The sequence below is a fragment of the Pempheris klunzingeri genome, chromosome 7 (assembly GCF_042242105.1).
Source record: "Pempheris klunzingeri isolate RE-2024b chromosome 7, fPemKlu1.hap1, whole genome shotgun sequence".
In the NCBI taxonomy this organism is placed as follows: domain Eukaryota; kingdom Metazoa; phylum Chordata; class Actinopteri; order Acropomatiformes; family Pempheridae; genus Pempheris; species Pempheris klunzingeri.
The window spans coordinates 16,857,307-16,875,737 of NC_092018.1; the positions used below are offsets into that span (position 1 = coordinate 16,857,307).

An 18,431-nucleotide genomic window follows, 5' to 3' on the forward strand; every position below is an offset into this window, starting at 1 on the left:
TAGTTGAAGCAGTGCTATTGTCAGTCTGAATGAGACCTTACAGGTTTGTGGTTTATGTGTCACATCCAAGTTGTTAAAAAGTTATTTCTTTCTCATCATAAAACAAATCGAAGTGAAGAGTCTTGTCCAATATTAAGTGAATGCACCTAACAATTCCAATGTATATGCTATGTCCGAATGCCTTTGCCAATGTGCTCAACCAGGAAAACTGTAGATTTTTCCTCCTATTTTATGGTTATGAAATAGCATGGCTCAGTTTCTCTCTTTGCTCATCAGCACTGCTTCATTTCAGGACTTAGTTCATTTATGAAGACCAGACTGGGGGCTGCAACCCCTTGCTTCTGCACGGAGCGAGAGGAGATAATTATTCTCTCTCTGACTCACACATTTCGATGAAAAATGCATACAGCTGGGACTCGAAGCAGCTTATCAAAAGGTTAACTCTTCCCCACAGTTGTCTATGCCTACAAAGGGGACTATTTCCGACAACAGTGGCAGCGTCGGACCATTTTGTGTTTTCCTGCTGTTTTGTTTGGGTGTTTTCAACATTGTCGTGACCTGCCGCTGCCCGATGCATTGTTCTCCCGAAGTTAACTTTCAATCAAGAGGCAAGCCAGCTGTTGTTTGTGTTGTGTTCCCTACATCATTTCTTAAGCAGCCATCTGAGTGCAGATTCACTGCAAAATGATACTGACATGAATATATATATATATATATATATATATATATATATATATATATATATATATATATATATATATATATATATATATGTACTACGTAGTTATCTTGTGTGTTATCTGTACAATTAAACCTGCAAATAAACATGCAAACCAGATTTTGTGCACCTCCGTTTTGGTAATTGTAGCTTTATGCATAATTGCTGACAGCTGTCATGAAGTCTGACCAAGCAGAACATGTTTTAGCTGGCCAACATATACAATGTGCCGTTTTCAGTATGCACGTCATTGTGCTTGATAGCTCTTTAGATCATCTCATTGAGATTCAAAAATCTTCTGCCTTTTTCACCTTCACGTACAGTGTATTCCCACATACACTACTGTCACTCATTCATACACACGCATGCACACACAAAGTTAACACACTCATGCACACTTGAGGCCTTATGTGGCATGAGCGCTGCCTGGGAAAGTGATAGCGAGAGAAAAGAAGCTCTGGAGAGTGAGTTATCTCTCTAGATGTCATTGAGGGGCGCCTCTTTTCTCTCCCTCTCCTTCCCTCTATCATTTTCCTCTTTCTTCCCTTCTCTCTGTCTCCCTCTCTCTTGTTCCCACTTGCTCTCTCAAATCATGCTCGCCTCCAGTGGTATTCAGACAGTCCAAGGACAAAGTAGAGATATGCTGGGAGCAATGGACTGTCCGTCAATGTGTTTGTGTGCGTGCGTGATTGTGTGTGAGAGAGAGAGAGGGGTAGATGTTGAGTCTTTGAAGCCCGACTCCCCTTGTCCTGACAGACCAGTGTGTCGTCCCTCTCCGTTTAACCCCCTGATTCTACATCACACACTCACAAACAAACTAAACACACTTTCCTGGCTGCTATGGACACACATGACAACACGGTGCACAGCATGCTATTGTCGAGGTCACACCCTTGTGTTTAAGGACTATTACATTTACTTCATTTGATATTTATTGACTTGTCAAGGTGACTGTAATGATATTAAATGGCTCATTTCCATAAAGATGTAAGATATGTGTTTGGTTTTTTTTTTTCTTTTGATTATTCACACATCTGAGCCTCGGATTAGCGGCACCAAGCCAGGGGCCTCGATATTATTAAGTCATGCAGTGTGTCAATGAGGCCTTGGCTTGTCTGACAAAACCAGGTTAAGGAAGATGGCCCCAGGATCTGTGACCCTGACAGAGGCATGCACGCACACACACGCACACACAAATCTACAAGCAACACCAACCAGATACCAGACCTATTCCCCTCATGCCACACACATACACACATGAAATCCATCCCGGAGACAGACTTCTCCCTCTGTGTGTGTGTGTGTGTGTGTGTGTGTGTCTGTGTGTGTGTGTGTCGGCTGCTCCACTCTCAGACAAACAAGGGAAATCCTCCTTGTCTTGCCTTGTCCATCACAGACCATCTCACTGTCCAGCGCACGTGGGCTCCTGCAAACCCTCCCCTGACCTCCAAACCCAAGAGAATTAACCAACACATCCACACACACACATCCACATGCACAGGCCCCTTGGCTCCAGACAGGTTCCCCTGACGCAGGGACACACGCAGGCAGGAAGTTTGAGGAGAGTTTGTGTCAGTTTGCTTCTCTTAGAACTCTTCAGGTCTGACCCTCTCTTGACCAGGCGGCTTCCTCCTCCTCCATCTCTCCGTAAACAACCACATCCCCGCGACTGAAGGCGTTCTGGCGCGCCAAGTGTAATAACATCACTCATGTTTTGATGTGAGGCGGGACGTCTACGTGAGTTAGGGAGGCTGACTCGCGTAGATATGTTTGGTGTGTAGCAGAAGAAACCTTATGTGTGTATGTGTTTCCTTCTGGGTTTTCTCTGATTGCAGGGATGGCAGATCTTCGTCATGGAGGAAACCGTGTTAACCTGTCACCTTAGCAGTCTTCTCCTCCCACTATTTATCCATTGTGTGTCCTTAAAACACACACCCGGCCATGCACGCGCTTGCAAACACACGCAGACACACACGCACACATAAAGAGGGGTTGTCCACTGATCTTGTTGAGTGTGTGTCAACTCCATTAGCACATTCCCAGATAGGGCCAGAGCCCTCTTATCTATGGCGACCCATTAATTACACTTTGTTCCCTTAAGTGATCTATTTCAGACCTGCTCCACCCTCAACACCCACTCTCTGCTATCTCCACCCCTGGCCTGCTACTCCCCCACCTGACCCTTCTCCTCTCCTCTCCTCTCCTCTCCTCATTTCATCCCTGCTGCACACACACGCACATACGCACACAAACTCTCACCATCTCCTCTGTGTGTGTGTGTGTGTGTTACAGTGCATGGGATCACAAGGTCATGTGACAAGTAGTCGTATACATCCGTAGCAGGTGTATGTGTGTATTTGAGATTAAACAAAAAGACAAGCGGGACTCTTACAGAGCACCTACTTGGTGAATTTAGATGTCAAATTTCCATCGCAGTAGACTCATACTCCAGAATTCTGTGGAAATCATACAGTCTAGTAACTACTAAAGTATAGTCAGGTGGCTAAAATGTCCTTCAGAGTCCACATTTCTTTTCTCTCAGTGTATTGGTCACCTTCTCTAAGCCTGCTCGGTTTTGTGTCTGTGAGTGTGTAAATGTGAACCATGTGAATAACTCTTGAGCTCACATGAATGTCACCATTTCTCTGTGTCCTTCTACACGTTTCCCTGCATTTGGTTTTATATTTTGAAGTGTATATTTGTATCGCATGTTGGTGTGTGTGTGTGTGTGTGTGTGTGTGTGTGTGTGTCTCCCCTCTGCATCTGGGAGATGGCAACCAGTGAGAGGTGTTAAACAATCATGTGGTGTTCAAATCGTTTCTGTTTGTCCCCAGTGGAAACCTATTGGGGCAAAACCCAGGGTGCTTGTGGTTGCATGTCATCTCACCTAAGAAACCCACAAGTGTATACATTACACATGAGTATGTGTTTATCCTTGTGTGCGCCTTTGATTGTTTGCATTTCTGTTCCTTTTCATGTTCCTTTTCAAAAGCCTCATATGTGTTTTCTCATCTTTGCTGGAGATTGACACAGTCATTTGCGTCCACTGCACAGCCATGTGCCATGTCATGCTGTCATGACATGGCATGCTGGTCATGACTACTATTGCTATGAGGCTATCAATTCTGCACTATACTTTTAGTCATCAAACATAAGCCCTGGCATTGTGACGAACATGCAACAAGGCATTTTTTCTTGTTGCAAGTAATGACAGCAGCAAGTGCTGTATAATATTTACAGCCAGAGGACAAAGATTATATGGTGGAATGTAAAGAAAATGGAGGATTGATTGAAAATACTGTACTGCACATCCCCTTATGATGGTGCCAATGTAATGCCTTTAGATACTTTGCAGTTATACCTTACATTGCACAAAGCATGCGCCTGTGGTGTTAATGGCTGTGCTGTATTATTCTTAGTGAAGAAGGGCAGTGTGTAAGGTGCGTGATCACCACAGCCTTGTGTGGATGGGGGGGGGGTTCTCACACTCAAAGCTGTCTATTCTGAGACCCCTGATTTTGAATGCAGCCTGTCTTTCTTACAGGTGCAAGGGGGCCTCTCTGACCCCACTCCTCCTCCTCCTCCTCCACCACCTCTTCTGTGACTGAGTGATGTGTGTATGTCTGATATTGTAGAAGTGTGTGTTTGTGAGTTTTTTTTGTCTATGCCTGGTATTGTCCTGAAGGTGCTAGGAGGGTGCATGAGTGTGTGTGCGTGTGTGTGTGTCTGTGCGTGTGTGCATGCCAGACCTCATTGTGTTGAAGTGGAGCAGAGGTTGTGTGTTTATGTGAGTGAGGATTGAGTGTAGTATAGTGAAGTGGTGTAGCAAGTGTGCAGTTTAGCTTGGATTAGGTTATATAGACTCTATACTTGTGTGTGTGTGTGTGTGTGTGTGTGCGCGCGCGCATGTGGGCACACCCACATGTGCAAATGCCCCGTCTCCACCAGTGTCTTTGGCAGGGTTCTCTGTTCTGACCCTTGCCCAGGCATCGTGATGTGTGTGTGTGTGTGTGTGTGTGTGTGTGTGTTTGCGCTTGTGCCTATGTGAGTGCACGTATACGCATGCATGCAGTGCCTCCACTAATGGACAGTCTTTGTGGGGGCCTCTCTTTTCAGCCATGCTGCTTTTGAGACACATTGTGCCTGGGCATAGAAACAGAAGCTCTCCATTGCCCCTCAATAGGCCAAAAACAAAACCGTGTCAGGCGAGCTAGCAGCCCCTGAGTGTTTGCCATTTAAGTCCCGACCAATGGTGGTGCAGATGGAACAAAGGGCCTGGACAGGGAAGGAGGCCTGCACTGTTTACAGTGCTAATGTCTGGGTGGCACTCCCAACAAGGCCCCTCCACACACATACATGTGTACGCATACTCAGTCACTCAATCTCTCTCTTTCTATGGCTCCCTCTGTCACATACATACACTGAATCAACAGGTACATGAACAGACCTTGTGCATGTTTGAAACAAAAATCTCGGTCATGGCAGAATGAGCATTTGTTCTCCTTAATGGTGGAGCACAGATATGTCACCAGAAGCAAGACACAAATGATTTACAAGGGAAGCAACAGCAGAATTTGTGTTATGCATGCATCTGATATTTGAAGAGACAATGTCTTGATCTCCAAAGCTACCATGAAGTCTTCTCACATTCTCACAGTTATGTGTTTCTTGGTGTAGTCAAGTACATTTGTTAGTTATGAGCAAACGGTATGCTCAGAGTACATCTCAAAATCTCCCTTTTAACCAAATAACATATTCTATGTTATCTTAATTGTTTTCAATTCTTTTCTTCTTGGCCATTGTCTAAAATAGTCATTTAAAGTTTTTTTCAAATGGCTCCCTGATTAAATATGGCAACGCAGTGTCCTTTCTTTTTACATATAAGGAAAAGAAAACTTGTGGAATTTGACTAGAATAGTTTCATAGTCATTCTGTTTTTAATTTGTTTAAAATATTGTTTAAATCGATTAAATGGTGCATCTTAATGGTTGCAACATTAAAGATGTATTTGTACCTGATGTCCTGCTTTGTGTCTGTGCAACAACACAGACAGAGACGGATTCCCAGCAACTTGTTTTCACATTCTGTATATGTACAGTGCTAACTTTGATCTTTAATTTTAATATTCTATTGCACTTTTTAAACAAATCTTTTATTATTCCAATGTAAGGTGCAACTGATGTATTTGTTAAATGCCACACACAGCTGTCTCTCATCTTATTTCTAAGTGTTTCGTTCCATTTTAGTAGAGAGGAGTAAAACAACTGACATTGAGAGGTGCTGTCAAAGGCGAGGGCATGTTTGGGCTTTTGATTTTTACTGAAGAGGAGAGGGGAGAGTCTGACACTGGTATCAAATAGCTTGCACTGTCCTTGGAACGGGGTTATCTTGTAAATACTCTGCTCCAAGTCTATAAAAGCAAGGGTCCTTTATGACGACCAAGGCCACTCATTCACGTTAAAATAAAAAAGCACTCAGTGCAGTCTCAGTGTCTGGGTAGGGAGGTGGCAAGTGGGGAAGGATAGATGTAGGAAAGGGAACTGAAGGAGAAAGAAGAAGAAAGTAGAAGTACAGTGCCGTACTATCTTTTGTGTGGAGGTCTTGTTGTCACAAGTTTAACTCCTCCTGGAATTATTATATGGAATGTAAAGCAGCTACACTGGGTGATGATTTCAACAAGTTAATGTTAAATCCTCCTTTCTCTGGGCTTTCACTCGATTTTGTGTCTCTGTGTCTCTCTTCTGCTTGCATTTTATTCCAAGTAAATACGGAGTCCCCTCAGCGGCCCCTGTAGCTAGTGATTCAGGTTCCTCATCTCTGGATGTGTAATGAGTTCTGCCTTGTTTTTGTCTAACAACAACACACAATAATAAGCAAAGTAATTAAAAGCAGTACGAGGGAGATGGGGGTGAGGGGTAGATCCAGCTTACCGTCGAGCATTAAAAATGAATTGCATTCAAGAAGCAGCAGTGGTATTACTGGTTTGATGAAATGAGCTCTGTTTTGAGTAATTTTTCTGTTTTTCTTTTTTTTTCCTGTGTGATGCCTGTGTGTCTCTCCTGCTCCTGTGGACGTGTGAGTGAAGGCTTAGTACCGTGTTGATTTTATTAAAAATGAAGACACATAGCGTAGCATAGCATAAATAAAAGTCTGATTATAACTGTTACACTGGTAACAGTTTGACGTGGATGTCTTCACCCTGAGTGGAAATTGAGGGGGTGGTGGTGGAGGGGAGGGGGTGCAGATTTAGATTTAATTAGCTTTTTGACTGAGGACAACATCTCCACGTTTGTTACAGAGGACAGAGTTGCTCTGGCAGTGTGGCTGACCGGCTGTCACCTGCCTGGGCTCTCTTTGACCTCGTCTCCAGTGGCAACATGTCCTACCCCCTTCGACAGACAGCCACGTGGGACAAAATGACATTCTTGACCTTTACGCATGTCGGCAAGCAAGATGACAACACACATAACTGACTGTACGTGCGTGTGCAACTCATATGGACAACCCCACACACACACACACACGGACAGTATCTGCACACACACTGCGCACATACTCTCATGCACACACCACTGAAGATCATCTAATATCAGAGAGCGTCAGGGGCGGAAATCCGATCGTCTGACAACCAGGATACAGATAGCGATTCCCCACCGCTGATCCATGCAACAGATAGTTTCCACAAACAGCAGCCCGGCTAAGGTTACAGCCAGCCAGGGCCCACACCACACCGCTCTGCTGTGCCTCACATCGAGATAAAACAAAAGCTTAGGTTACCGTTGATAGGAAATCGATAAGAAAATACACTGTTTGTGTTAGATTTTTGATGAAAACTTTGACAAGAGGAAATGAGAAAATCTTTGTTTCTGCATGCAATAATACCATGTGAATCAGTCCTGTTAGGTATTCTGTTTTTGTCATTTTCACCTTATGATTATATGATTGTTCATCTCCTTTTTTAATTGAAGCTCATTAAATGTTTAACCCAAATGTCAGTATATTTGATTAAGCACTCATAATTGTTTAAAGAAATTCAATTCACACAAAGAAAAGTATCATCACTTTACATTCCCCTTGCCTCAGAGTCCTCTTAATAATTTGAATATGTATTTATATTATAAATGAAGTAAAGAGATATGGCCCCCTTCACATCAATGTAATTACGAATCACAAAAAAAGTTTGATTCAAATAAAATAGGCCATTTGTACACAAGCAATTAACTGGAACGGCTTTAAATAATGTAGCCCAGATGGAACCTAATTATAGTCGGCATGCTTTGATTCAGGCTTTCTGTCGGAGTATCACTCGGGGCGTCACTTTGGCTTTTCAGTCACCTAGCGTTTGTTTTGAAATTTGTGACAATCAGAGGCGATTACCATTTGTAACAGCATGCAGCGTTTGGTGCGGAGGGAAGAAAGCATGGCCCATAGCTATGAAGGAGTTTCCTTGTTCCTTTTTAACAGCTCAAAACTCTCCTCCCCTGTTCCCTTACCTCACTGCACACAAATGATAACAACTGTGTGTGTGTGTGTCTGTGTGGGCGCATGTTGGATTGTGTGGTGTTTCGGGGGAGGGTACAGTGAGTATGTGCTACATGTGTGAGTGACTATATGTGTGAGTGTGTGCCATCCATGAGTGCATGCTTGCAAGTGACGAATGTGTTTGTGTGTGTGTCAGCGTCTTGTACCAGTGTAGTCAGAGGGAGATCAAACAGTCAGTCAATTACCTTGAGAGGGCTCCAGTGGCTGTGACAGAGTGGAGGAGGCTAAATATCCAGGATCAAATACTCTCCTCTGCCTGTCACATAATGAGGCAGCCTCACCAGGCTTAGACAACAGACAGAGAATGTTCAAACACAGGGCACGGGTTAGGCACCGGCCTGAAACTCTGCCATGACCAGAGCAGAGAGCACAGAAGGGGAACTTTCACCACAGACCTTGTTTCTGTACCAGCTCTTTCCTGCATTACAGTTTTCACTCCATCATCATGGAGCTGTGTGTGTGTGTGTGTGTGTGTGTGTGTGTGTGTGTGGCCTCACCTCAAAGTTACAGCCGCCATCAGTCTACTTGCCGAAATAATCTCTGTTAAGCTTGCCATTGCCTAATGCTAATTATAAAAACATTGTGAAAGTAAAGAGATTTTTTTTTCTCTGCAGTTCCCATGACATTACCCAATGTTATGGAGCTCACAGAAACATCATTATTGCATTTACAATAAATGAGGACATTATTGCGTTTACAATAAATGAGGACATTATTGCATTTACAATAAACTTTATTAAATTAATGCAATTACAGTGGTCCTGTTAAAACTAGCACATGCAACTTAATTGATTTACAGTTAATGCAAGAAAGCACACAAATACACAGGGTACTTTGTTTTCAAAGTTTGATCAATTAAACACAAGATACAAGTTGTAATTAAGCTGATTAAAATGGAGGATCTCTTCATATGTGACATCTTGTTTTAACAATACATGAAATCAATTTGCTCATAAAAAAATCTGCTTATCCGCTGAAAAACTTTTTCAGGAGGGGACTAAATTTGAGGTTTAAGTAGTACTCAATGCTGTTTATGGGTTCACTTTACACACAAGATACAGCCAGATGACACCTCATCGATCTCCACATCTTTTAAAGATATTACTTTGATTTGTGGCATAGCTGAGGTAGTTCTCCCTCTCTCTTCTCTCTCTCTCTCTCTCTCTCTGTCTCTCTCTTTTCTCTCTAGTGGCTAGTGAGGCCTGGTCATTGGGGTTCCTCCTCTAAATCATTGGTCACATCTCAGCTTTGACAGCATCCATTAGGTTCAACACACTTTGGCTATTAAAGGAAGAGTGGACGTAAGCTGTTAAAGGCCTATTTAAGCCAGTGTGAGAGTGGCTTTATGTCTTTATGTGTGTGTGTGGGGATGTTGTTGGGTGGGGGGGTGGCAGCGCTCCACCATATAGAGGGGTGGAGCTTCACACCAGAGTCATTGGAGGGGCACAGGCTCATCTGCATATTGGCACAGAGACACCCCCCTGGTGACCCCAAACTGCGATGGGATAGGGTGGAGAGACTGGCGGCGTTCCGGAGGAGTTCACCGCCAGTTCAGGGTGAAAGAGAGAGCGCCGCAGCATTGATCTCTTCTGCGGAAGAAAAAAAGAGCACAAAACAGAAGTAAAAACACTAGTGAGGGAAAGACCAATGAGATGGGGGGGAAATGGAGGAGGAGGAGGTGGAAAAAGATCACAGTGCCTCAAATTGGATATAAATGATAGATTAGAGGTGTGAGAGGGCTGTGTCTTTGTTTTCCAGGGATGGATGTTACGTTGAGCCCTACACAGGTAGTAGAGTCACTGAGAGAGCTGGGTTATTGACTCCCATGATTGCTAGGCCAGTAAATTTGACCCAAGGCACTAACTGCAGTCTGCTTGCTATATAGCGTGCAGTGCAGTCCCTTATTTCAGAGTGATCGAGAACCCTCTTACATACTTACACACAAATTACACACACACACACACACACACAAACAAAACACGCCACCTGCAACTGAACCCAAATCCACTCTCAGCCAAAGACCCCGCACTTACCCCCGGCCTAACAATCATACACACAAACACACACACGTGCACGCACACCATCTCCATTAATGCGTCGAGGCAGGGGTCAATCTAATAAACATGGGGTCAGTGCAGTGGTCATCAGAGGCCTGTCTGTGGTGAGAGAGCCTTTAAGGTGCTTCCTAATTGTATCCCTGCGGCCTTCTATCTAGCTTTTTATAGCCAATCGCATGTGCTCAGAGGAGAAGGGAGGAAGCAAGGAAGGGAAGAGAAAAGGCTCTGAAGGCGGGAGCAGAGGTATTTTTAATGCAGCACTGATTTGACTCATCCAGAAGGGCTGTGGTTTTCAACTTTTTTTTTTCTGCTGGGACCAGTTGTTTTCATACAACCCTAACTGATGTCAGATATAAGCTTATCCTTTTTTTTAAGCCTCTGGAGAAAATTGTAGGGACCCATTTTAATTTTCTTATCTTAAAAACAAATGCAGGTCCCAACAAAAAGAGTCTTAAGTGTGCAAATAAGGATTCAAAAGGAAAACTCATTACTTCAAGGCTTGTATTCACTCATCCCTCTGTCTGTGAACACATGTAAATTCTTCTTAGATCTATCTATCAAGGGATGAAACTCTTAATATCATCTCGTGGCAAACCTATTCTCCCTCTGGGAAACAAGAGGGCATCTCAATATGGCTTCTCAAGTCCAGTTACAGTTGTGTTGCTAAGCAGCTGAGCTGCTAGCCAGCGGCAGCAGAAACAAGCCATTATCTGTTAGCGCTCTCACTGAATGGTTAGCAAGCAGCAGTAGGGACAAGTTGCACAACAGCTGCAACCACGATCTGTTCTCATCATCTATGCTCCAATGCAGAGCCGAGGTGTTCTGTAGCAGGACTAGCTGGTGTAGGAGAAGCATAGAAAGTGCCACTGAGTTTGCAAACCATCCAGCAAAAAGCTGGCCAGTGACACCCTAACTCCTGAGGCAGACAGGAACCCGAGGCGCATGTACCAGATTTCAGACTCCAATGTGACCCCAACTTGGGAACAGGCTAACCTGGAGGAGGTCAGAGGGAAACCCAGCACTGCCGCCTCCCCCCGTTACCGCCAGACCACTTGATATGCTCGCTAGTTACCTCACTCCAGCTTCTGTCTTGCTATCCTCAATCAGCCCTGTAGAATGAATGACTACCGCTCCACTGGTTTCGCTTAGTGGGCCCATTGTGCATAACTCTGGTTTTGTTGGAAGGCCTGAAATGGAAAGAGGGACGTGCAGTGGTGTTGATTATCAGGTATCCGCTTGGATAACATATTAAGGCAGTCCCCTGACTAATAGGCCATAGGCTGTCACGGCTCTCATGCGTGAGGCTCTAGGCTTGAATGGAGCGGTGCAATGCATTGTGGAGTGTTGCAAGACTAAACATCTTATCTAATGATACAAGTTTATTCATTAGGATAAACCGTTTGAGATGAACCGTCTTGTTTTTGAGAGGGTCCTAAATCTGAAGGTGTTTGACTATTTTCATCTTTTGTGCTTCCACAGTAGGTGTTTGTACAGGACACACTGCTACATTTTTAATAAGATATATTAATGTTTGAATATTCACCATAAACCTTCTTTGCCCGCAGCTTTACAGTAAGCAAATATTTTGTAGACCCTGCTTATGTTTGTGTGCGTGTCTGTTTATCTTTCCCATGTAGGCACGGAGAGGCATGAGCTGACCTCCTGGTTGAGTTTCAACTCCATCTTCAGGTTCTTCAGTGAGGTCCTGGAGGTGAAAGAGGATGAGGAGGCGGAGGAGACTTCTAATATCGTCACCACGCGCAGCAGCTCCCTCAAAAACAGACACCAAGATTTGTAGAGGACCAACCAAATTGACTTGGAACAAGAGGAAGGGGACTGGGGAGTCAAGGGATCAGACGGGGCAGTGCAGGAAGGGAGTCAAAGGCTCCAGATCCTTTTCTGTCTTTTTTTCTCCCTCTGCCTCTGTAACCTCCCTCTATTTTTCTTTCCTCACTCCTCTCACCGAGTGTCATTTCTCCCTCCCAGCTCTCCCTTGCTCTGCACAAACATAGCCTTGTTGTTGTATGAGACAAGAGTACAAGGTCACCATGTATACATCACAATAACGTTTTGCATTACTTCTAGATGAGCGCAACTGTCAAAGCAATATGGGCCTGAGTGTTAGCGCTTCCCGTGGGCTGTGGCCTGGCTGCGGGTACGGACCACGGCAGCAGAGATTAAGGCTGACAGGCGCTGTGCACAATGCGCTGTGGTGCACCTCTAATTGTCCTGACATCAGCCTGAACTGAGCTAATGCCCCGCCTGCCCTCCAGTCTGCACCGCTCAGTCTCTCCCTCCTCTCCCTCTTCCCCCCGGTCCTAAAGCCTGAGCTGCTTACCCTGAAATCAGCTCATGCTGAATGCTGTCTTCTGCTAAGGTTCGATACCATTTCAACCTGAACTGTTTTTTTTTTTTGTTTTTTTTAAGCCTTTACCCACCATAGATTTCATCAACAAGAGTGAACACACACTCTTTAGCTGGAGACCATTTGTTTTGTTTTAACAAAGGGTGTTGTTTTTATGACTTCTTCGTTCTCTAACTCCTCCACACATACAGTCAGCTTTTAAACTCGACTTTTCCCATTCAGCTTTGTGTAAAATGCGGTTTTAACCCGTGCCATATATTCGGGGATTGCAGTGCTTATAATAAAAGATATCTTTTTTTCTTTAATTTCTCAGCTTTGAGCTAAATTTGAATGCAATGACTCATATACACATTCACACTATTTGGTTTTTAATATTAAGCCAATACTTCTCAAAGCTTTAAGTGTTTACTTTAGAATATCTCCAGGTTTAATTTGCAAAACTGTGGAGAGTCTATCTCTCTGTGTTTATTATAAATATATATCTTCTTTTTTTTTCAATTTGATATCCTTGAAATTGATGTCTTCAGATGATTGAATGTGATGAAACAAATAAAACAAACACAACCTGTGCTGAATATGGAAAATTCAGGACACTGAGCGTATTTAAAATTACTTAAAGTCAAGCATCAAAATAGGTTTGAGGGAGATCTCATTTTAACAGGAGCCAGAAGTCAGCTCACAACACTCATAAAGCCTCAATATATCGCCTTACACATGTCAGGAAATCCAAGATTTCAATATTATTCTAAGCCTGAATGATATTTCCTCAGATGTTGGAGAAATGTAACATATCTATTCTTTCCCCTTTTTTTCCTCCCACCAAAGTACTCTTCTTGTGTACTTAGAAGTGACACAGTCAGCTCCCTGCTCAGCTGCACATAATCTGACTATGTGACACAAACATGATAACATTTTTTTTTTCCACAAGGCTGGTGTGTTTTATAAACCTCTCAAGGCTTAATGGAAGACATTTCTAATGTGTCGTGACATTTGTAAAAACTCAAGCCGGGAACTAAATCTTATGATACCTTAGACACATTCTCAAATATATACTTTACTTTTTCTTTTTTTTAACTTCAAATAGTAACCATTGTTTAACTTCTACACTGTGAAATCCTTTCTCTCCTGCCCACTGTGTGTATGGTTTAAGGCTTTTGTGGATTATCTTTCCAGTGTAATGAGACAACTGTGGCTGATGGTTGCAGGCCTAATTTCCTTTTAATTTGATTCAGATCTCTCCAGGTTTCAGCAAAGAAGTTGGCTTATTATTTGATTTGATGAGTTTCGTTTCAAGATACCATTGCTCATCTTTCTGCTTTTCAGCTACAATCAGTTCATTTTTCACTCCATAATTTGTACATTGTTGCCTTAGGAATAAACAAGACTCTGTTCACTGTTTTTAATAATATCCAGCAAGCCATATGTGAATGGAACTAAAGATGTAAGAGCAGCCTAAATCCAAAGCACAGTCTGCAAATAAAAGGGGACTAATTTTGCCAATTGTTCTTGAAGACATTATTTTTTGCAGATGGTTTATATGTTGTATTGGTTAAAGAACACGCCTATTAAGTGTTATCGCAGTTTAAGCTTTTGGATTTCACGAAACCGCCACTTTCCTGCCAGGTCACACATTTTTCTTATACCCTCAAATGTTTGTCTCGTTTTATTTTGATCCACTTTGGTTTTAACTGCTGTCTTTCTGAGTTTCTGCAACACTGTAATTACTCTACTTTTACATGATTGGTTTCATTTTTGTAATTAACCTATTAAAGCTGTCGAAAGCAAATAAAATTAACTTTTGTCATCTTGGTTTTTAAACCGTGCTTTTTTTTTTTTGTTTGTTTTATTTCATTATTGATTTTTCGTTTTCTTATTCAATTCCACGTGTTTTTTCTTGTTAATCATCTCAGGTGTTTAACTGATGCCGGTGCAGAATAGCCGCACGCAGGGAACGTGTGGAAAACCAAATAAATGAGCAGTATTAGACAGTCAGGTGCGGCTGCAAAGGGAGACGCGGAGATGTGCCTGAAAGTGGAAAGTGGTGCGTCTGGACGAGAAAGTCGAGCACCACGTGAAACATGACCTGAGTCATCATCTCACATGACATCTATGAAATCTAACCGAGAAGAAATAGCATCTAACAATTATTTGCTGCCACACAATCGGCCAGTATTAAGTGTCTTTTGTCGCGTTTCTTAACGGTTCAAAATGCGGATTTCACTTTGTTTCACTGTCGCTTTTTTTCGGCTGCAGCCGTAAAGAAAAGTTTGAAGCAGAAAGCTCAAACATGTCCTGTAGGTCAGCCCAGCGTTAAAGAGGGCGATGCCTTTAAACTGGTCATATCGGCAGAGAGAAGTGTGTCAGAAGGAAAACAAACTATAAACAGTAATTCCCCTCTTTTTGGTCATTAATTTTGGCAAAGTGAGCCCCCCCCCCCCACACACACACACACACACACCCGCTCCTCCAACTCAGCGAGGTTTTACAGCATCATTTGTTTTCACACGGTGAAACCGATCAGGTCATTAAACGCCCCCTCAATAAATCTTTAGAAATCTTTTCCATTAACCCCTGAACAACAAGTGGAACCAGGCGAGCCCCCCCCCCCCTCACACACACACACACACACACACACACACCGTGTCAGGCCGCTGATTAAAGAGAGGCATTCAATCACACACAAGTGAACCACGCTCAACTTTCTGTCTTCAAAATGTGTTTGGAGCCTCCTCAGCACGGGGCTGTCTGACTTCATCCTGTGACACCGAGGAGGAAGATCTCTATTCTTGTATTAGCGACAATTCTCTGATTTAATTAAATAACCTGCCTCCTGTCCAACGCAATGATGTAGTGGCGCCATAAATGATGACCTCCAGTCAGTGATCATCAAAGACGGACGACCAATACGCGGCGAAATAAATGACACGTTCGGTCAGGACTCAGTTTTGTGCCTTGGGACTTTATCTCCTCCTTAGGAGACACACATTATGTGGCCGCATTAAAAGTTGTGGAAAGTAAGTTTATGTTCCAACGCTGGGGGAACTTTTCAGTTCCAGCTAAATGTGGACACCTGTGCTCGTGTTTCTTAGATAAATATATCCCATTGATCTTAAATCGATTCTCTGAGGGGCTGATCACTCGTGCATCACTTTGCCACGTGCAGCGGTCCCCTAAGACAGCCACCATCTCTGCGGGCTCTGTCGCCGTTTTCCTAAAAGTTGCCGGCACCCCCAAACCAAACGAGGAACAGCCCGTTTCGTTTGTCTTTTTACTCGCTAGACGTGAACGCAGCGTGTGAATGTATAATAGGTATGACTGATTTGATTATAGGTTCCACTCTCCCGGCTATTGTGGTGGGCTCACGGTACAGACAGTTACAGACAGCTCCACACGGAATCATATCTGCAACAGAAAATAACATCAGCTGCGGGGCTTTAAGATGAAATCCTGTCAAACGGGGGGTCTGCGCTCAAAATGTCAGATTTGGGGAGGAGTGGGTGGGCTGGGTGGGGTGGGGTGGGGTCGTTGACATGAAAAAGTTGGGGAACCCCTGCGCTGCCACAGCCTGATATTTCAATTTTTACTTTAAGAGAGTTGTTGTCACGCTTGCTTGCTCCGGCCCACTCTGATATGCACGCCATCCCTGCAGAAGATGAACTCTCTCCAAAGGAACCAGGCGTTAAGCAAAGTTGGAATGTCACCCCTCTGACAGCCCCCCCCCCCCTTCACACACACACACACACACACACACACACACACACACACTCACACTATCTCTCTCTTTCTCTCTCCCTCTCTCCTTCAGCACTCCTCCAGCGGATCACTGTCAGATCACTATTTGCATAATTATATGCTCAGCTCAGAAGAGAAAACTAACCCCCAAATTTTACGGGTCAACTAACTGCAACAATCAATGTTTTATCGGGTATACTAAGGGAAAAATGTCTTTAACAATCATGGTGGAGGAACTCTCTTTCTCTCCCCCTCGCCCCTTCTCCATCAATTCAATTCAATTACTTTATTGGCATGACTGCTTATCAGAAACAATATTTCCAAAGCAGTTTAAAAAATGGAAATTCACCCCCCACCACTGCCTCAAAAAAGGATCCAACCAGCCCCTCTCTCTCTCTCTCTCTCTCTCTCTCTCTCTCTGTCTCTTTCTCAGTACGTGAGCAAATACTTTTTCATCTATTGACTGAGGGAGAATGTCTGGCTTAAGCTTGGAGGTGCATTCAAGATTGTATCCCTTCTTCCCTTCCCCTATTCTGCCCCTCTTTTCTCTGCCCGGCTCTATGCTGTGTTTTTCGTCCTCCGCAGAAGAGGTCTTTAATATAGGGCCTGCACACCAGAGCTCAGGACTCTCTGGCCGGTTTCGTTAGGCATCATTACATATTCATTGACTTGCAGAGAAACCATTTAATCCAGTGGAAACAACTCCTCTTCAATCACCTCTCTCCTTCTCTATTCTAATAAGGACTCGCGGACTGAGACAACACTTGGGGGCCACAGACATCACATTTAGGAGAGAGTGGGACTGGGGCTTTATTCTGCGTCGCGCGGAAGGTGAAGCTCAGCTGAAAGATGCGGCTCGGGGCACAGGTGTAGCACCAAGTGGGGTCCCAGGGTGGGCTGCAGGGCCTCTTAAGGGCTGTTAGAGTCCCCACAGAAACATGCAAATACACACTTTAATTTCTATTGATGATGTGGCTCATTTGACGTGATATCACACATTATAATATTCATAGTGTGCAGAACTGTAGGAAAACTCCATTATGGAGTTCCTGCTATTAAAAAAAAACTTGTGTAATGATATCCTGAGCTTCCTCCAGTCCCGCACACACAGACTCATGTATGACCCGCTATTCTTCTGGATTTGCTCTCACCTGTCTGGAGGCCCCTGTGAAAAAGGACTAGCGTAACCGTAATGTGTGGAAATATGCAAAGCAAATCGGCTGTCCCAGCAAAATTGCAATTCCCCAGGTTATTATAAGAAGAGCAGGAGCTTGGAAAGAGGTGAAAAAAAATGTCTTTGGAGACCGAAATCACCAAGAAATGCAGCTAGGCTGAAGTCCCAAAAGGTATATAATAGGAATATCACTGGGATATTCTAGTGGTTATTTGTTGGTATTTTCTTTTGTCGGCTTTGCTGTCTAATACTTCTAAGTAGCCACTAAATCAGCAGCATGGCCTAATGTGTGTGTGTGTGCTGCGTGCTTGAGGATCCTGGCATATAATACTCCGATTGTGGGACAGCTGTTGGCAGAGCCGTTTTACGGTGTTCAGTCCATTTGGCTTTAATAGCAGCTTTCAGGCGGACCGCTACTCTATCCCCTCACCGCCCCCTCAGTTACACCTCCTCTGATACTCTGCTGGCCTAAAGACTCCTGCAGTAAAAAAACACCCTCTGAAATGCAATACATTTGAAGAATGGGCTCTGGCTTTTAAGATTTTGGGGGCTATACTCTGATGATTTCAGGGAAGCAATGTTAGGCAAGCAGCGATGAAGGAGGGAGGAAGGGAAGTATAACACAGCTCATTGGCCCAGTTTAACAGGCCACCGACGACTTACTGGAGAAAATTGGTCATTTTGTCTCGATGAATGGCAGTCAAGATGAAGGGGCTCTAGGTAGGCCTGTGATCGGGGCCTTTCTCAGCCTCTAAAATGCGACTGGATATCCTGGAAACTTAAGACCTGTAATGTGTGTTATTTAGCACTCTGTAATTTATCAAAAACTGGCATTTGTCAATA

General features: G+C 43.7%; 1 protein-coding gene across 1 annotated transcript in view; it reads left to right on the forward strand.

The window, feature by feature from the left end:
• arb2a (ARB2 cotranscriptional regulator A) overlaps positions 1–12,699 on the forward strand; it is a 152,515-nt gene extending 139,816 nt beyond the window's left edge. Inside the window, exon 11 of the mRNA XM_070833398.1 lies at positions 11,955–12,699. Coding sequence (XP_070689499.1) covers positions 11,955–12,115 — 161 coding nt within the window. The 3' untranslated portion in view covers positions 12,116–12,699. The remainder of the gene's footprint in view (positions 1–11,954) is intronic.
• Positions 12,700–18,431: the final 5,732 nt, after the last annotated feature.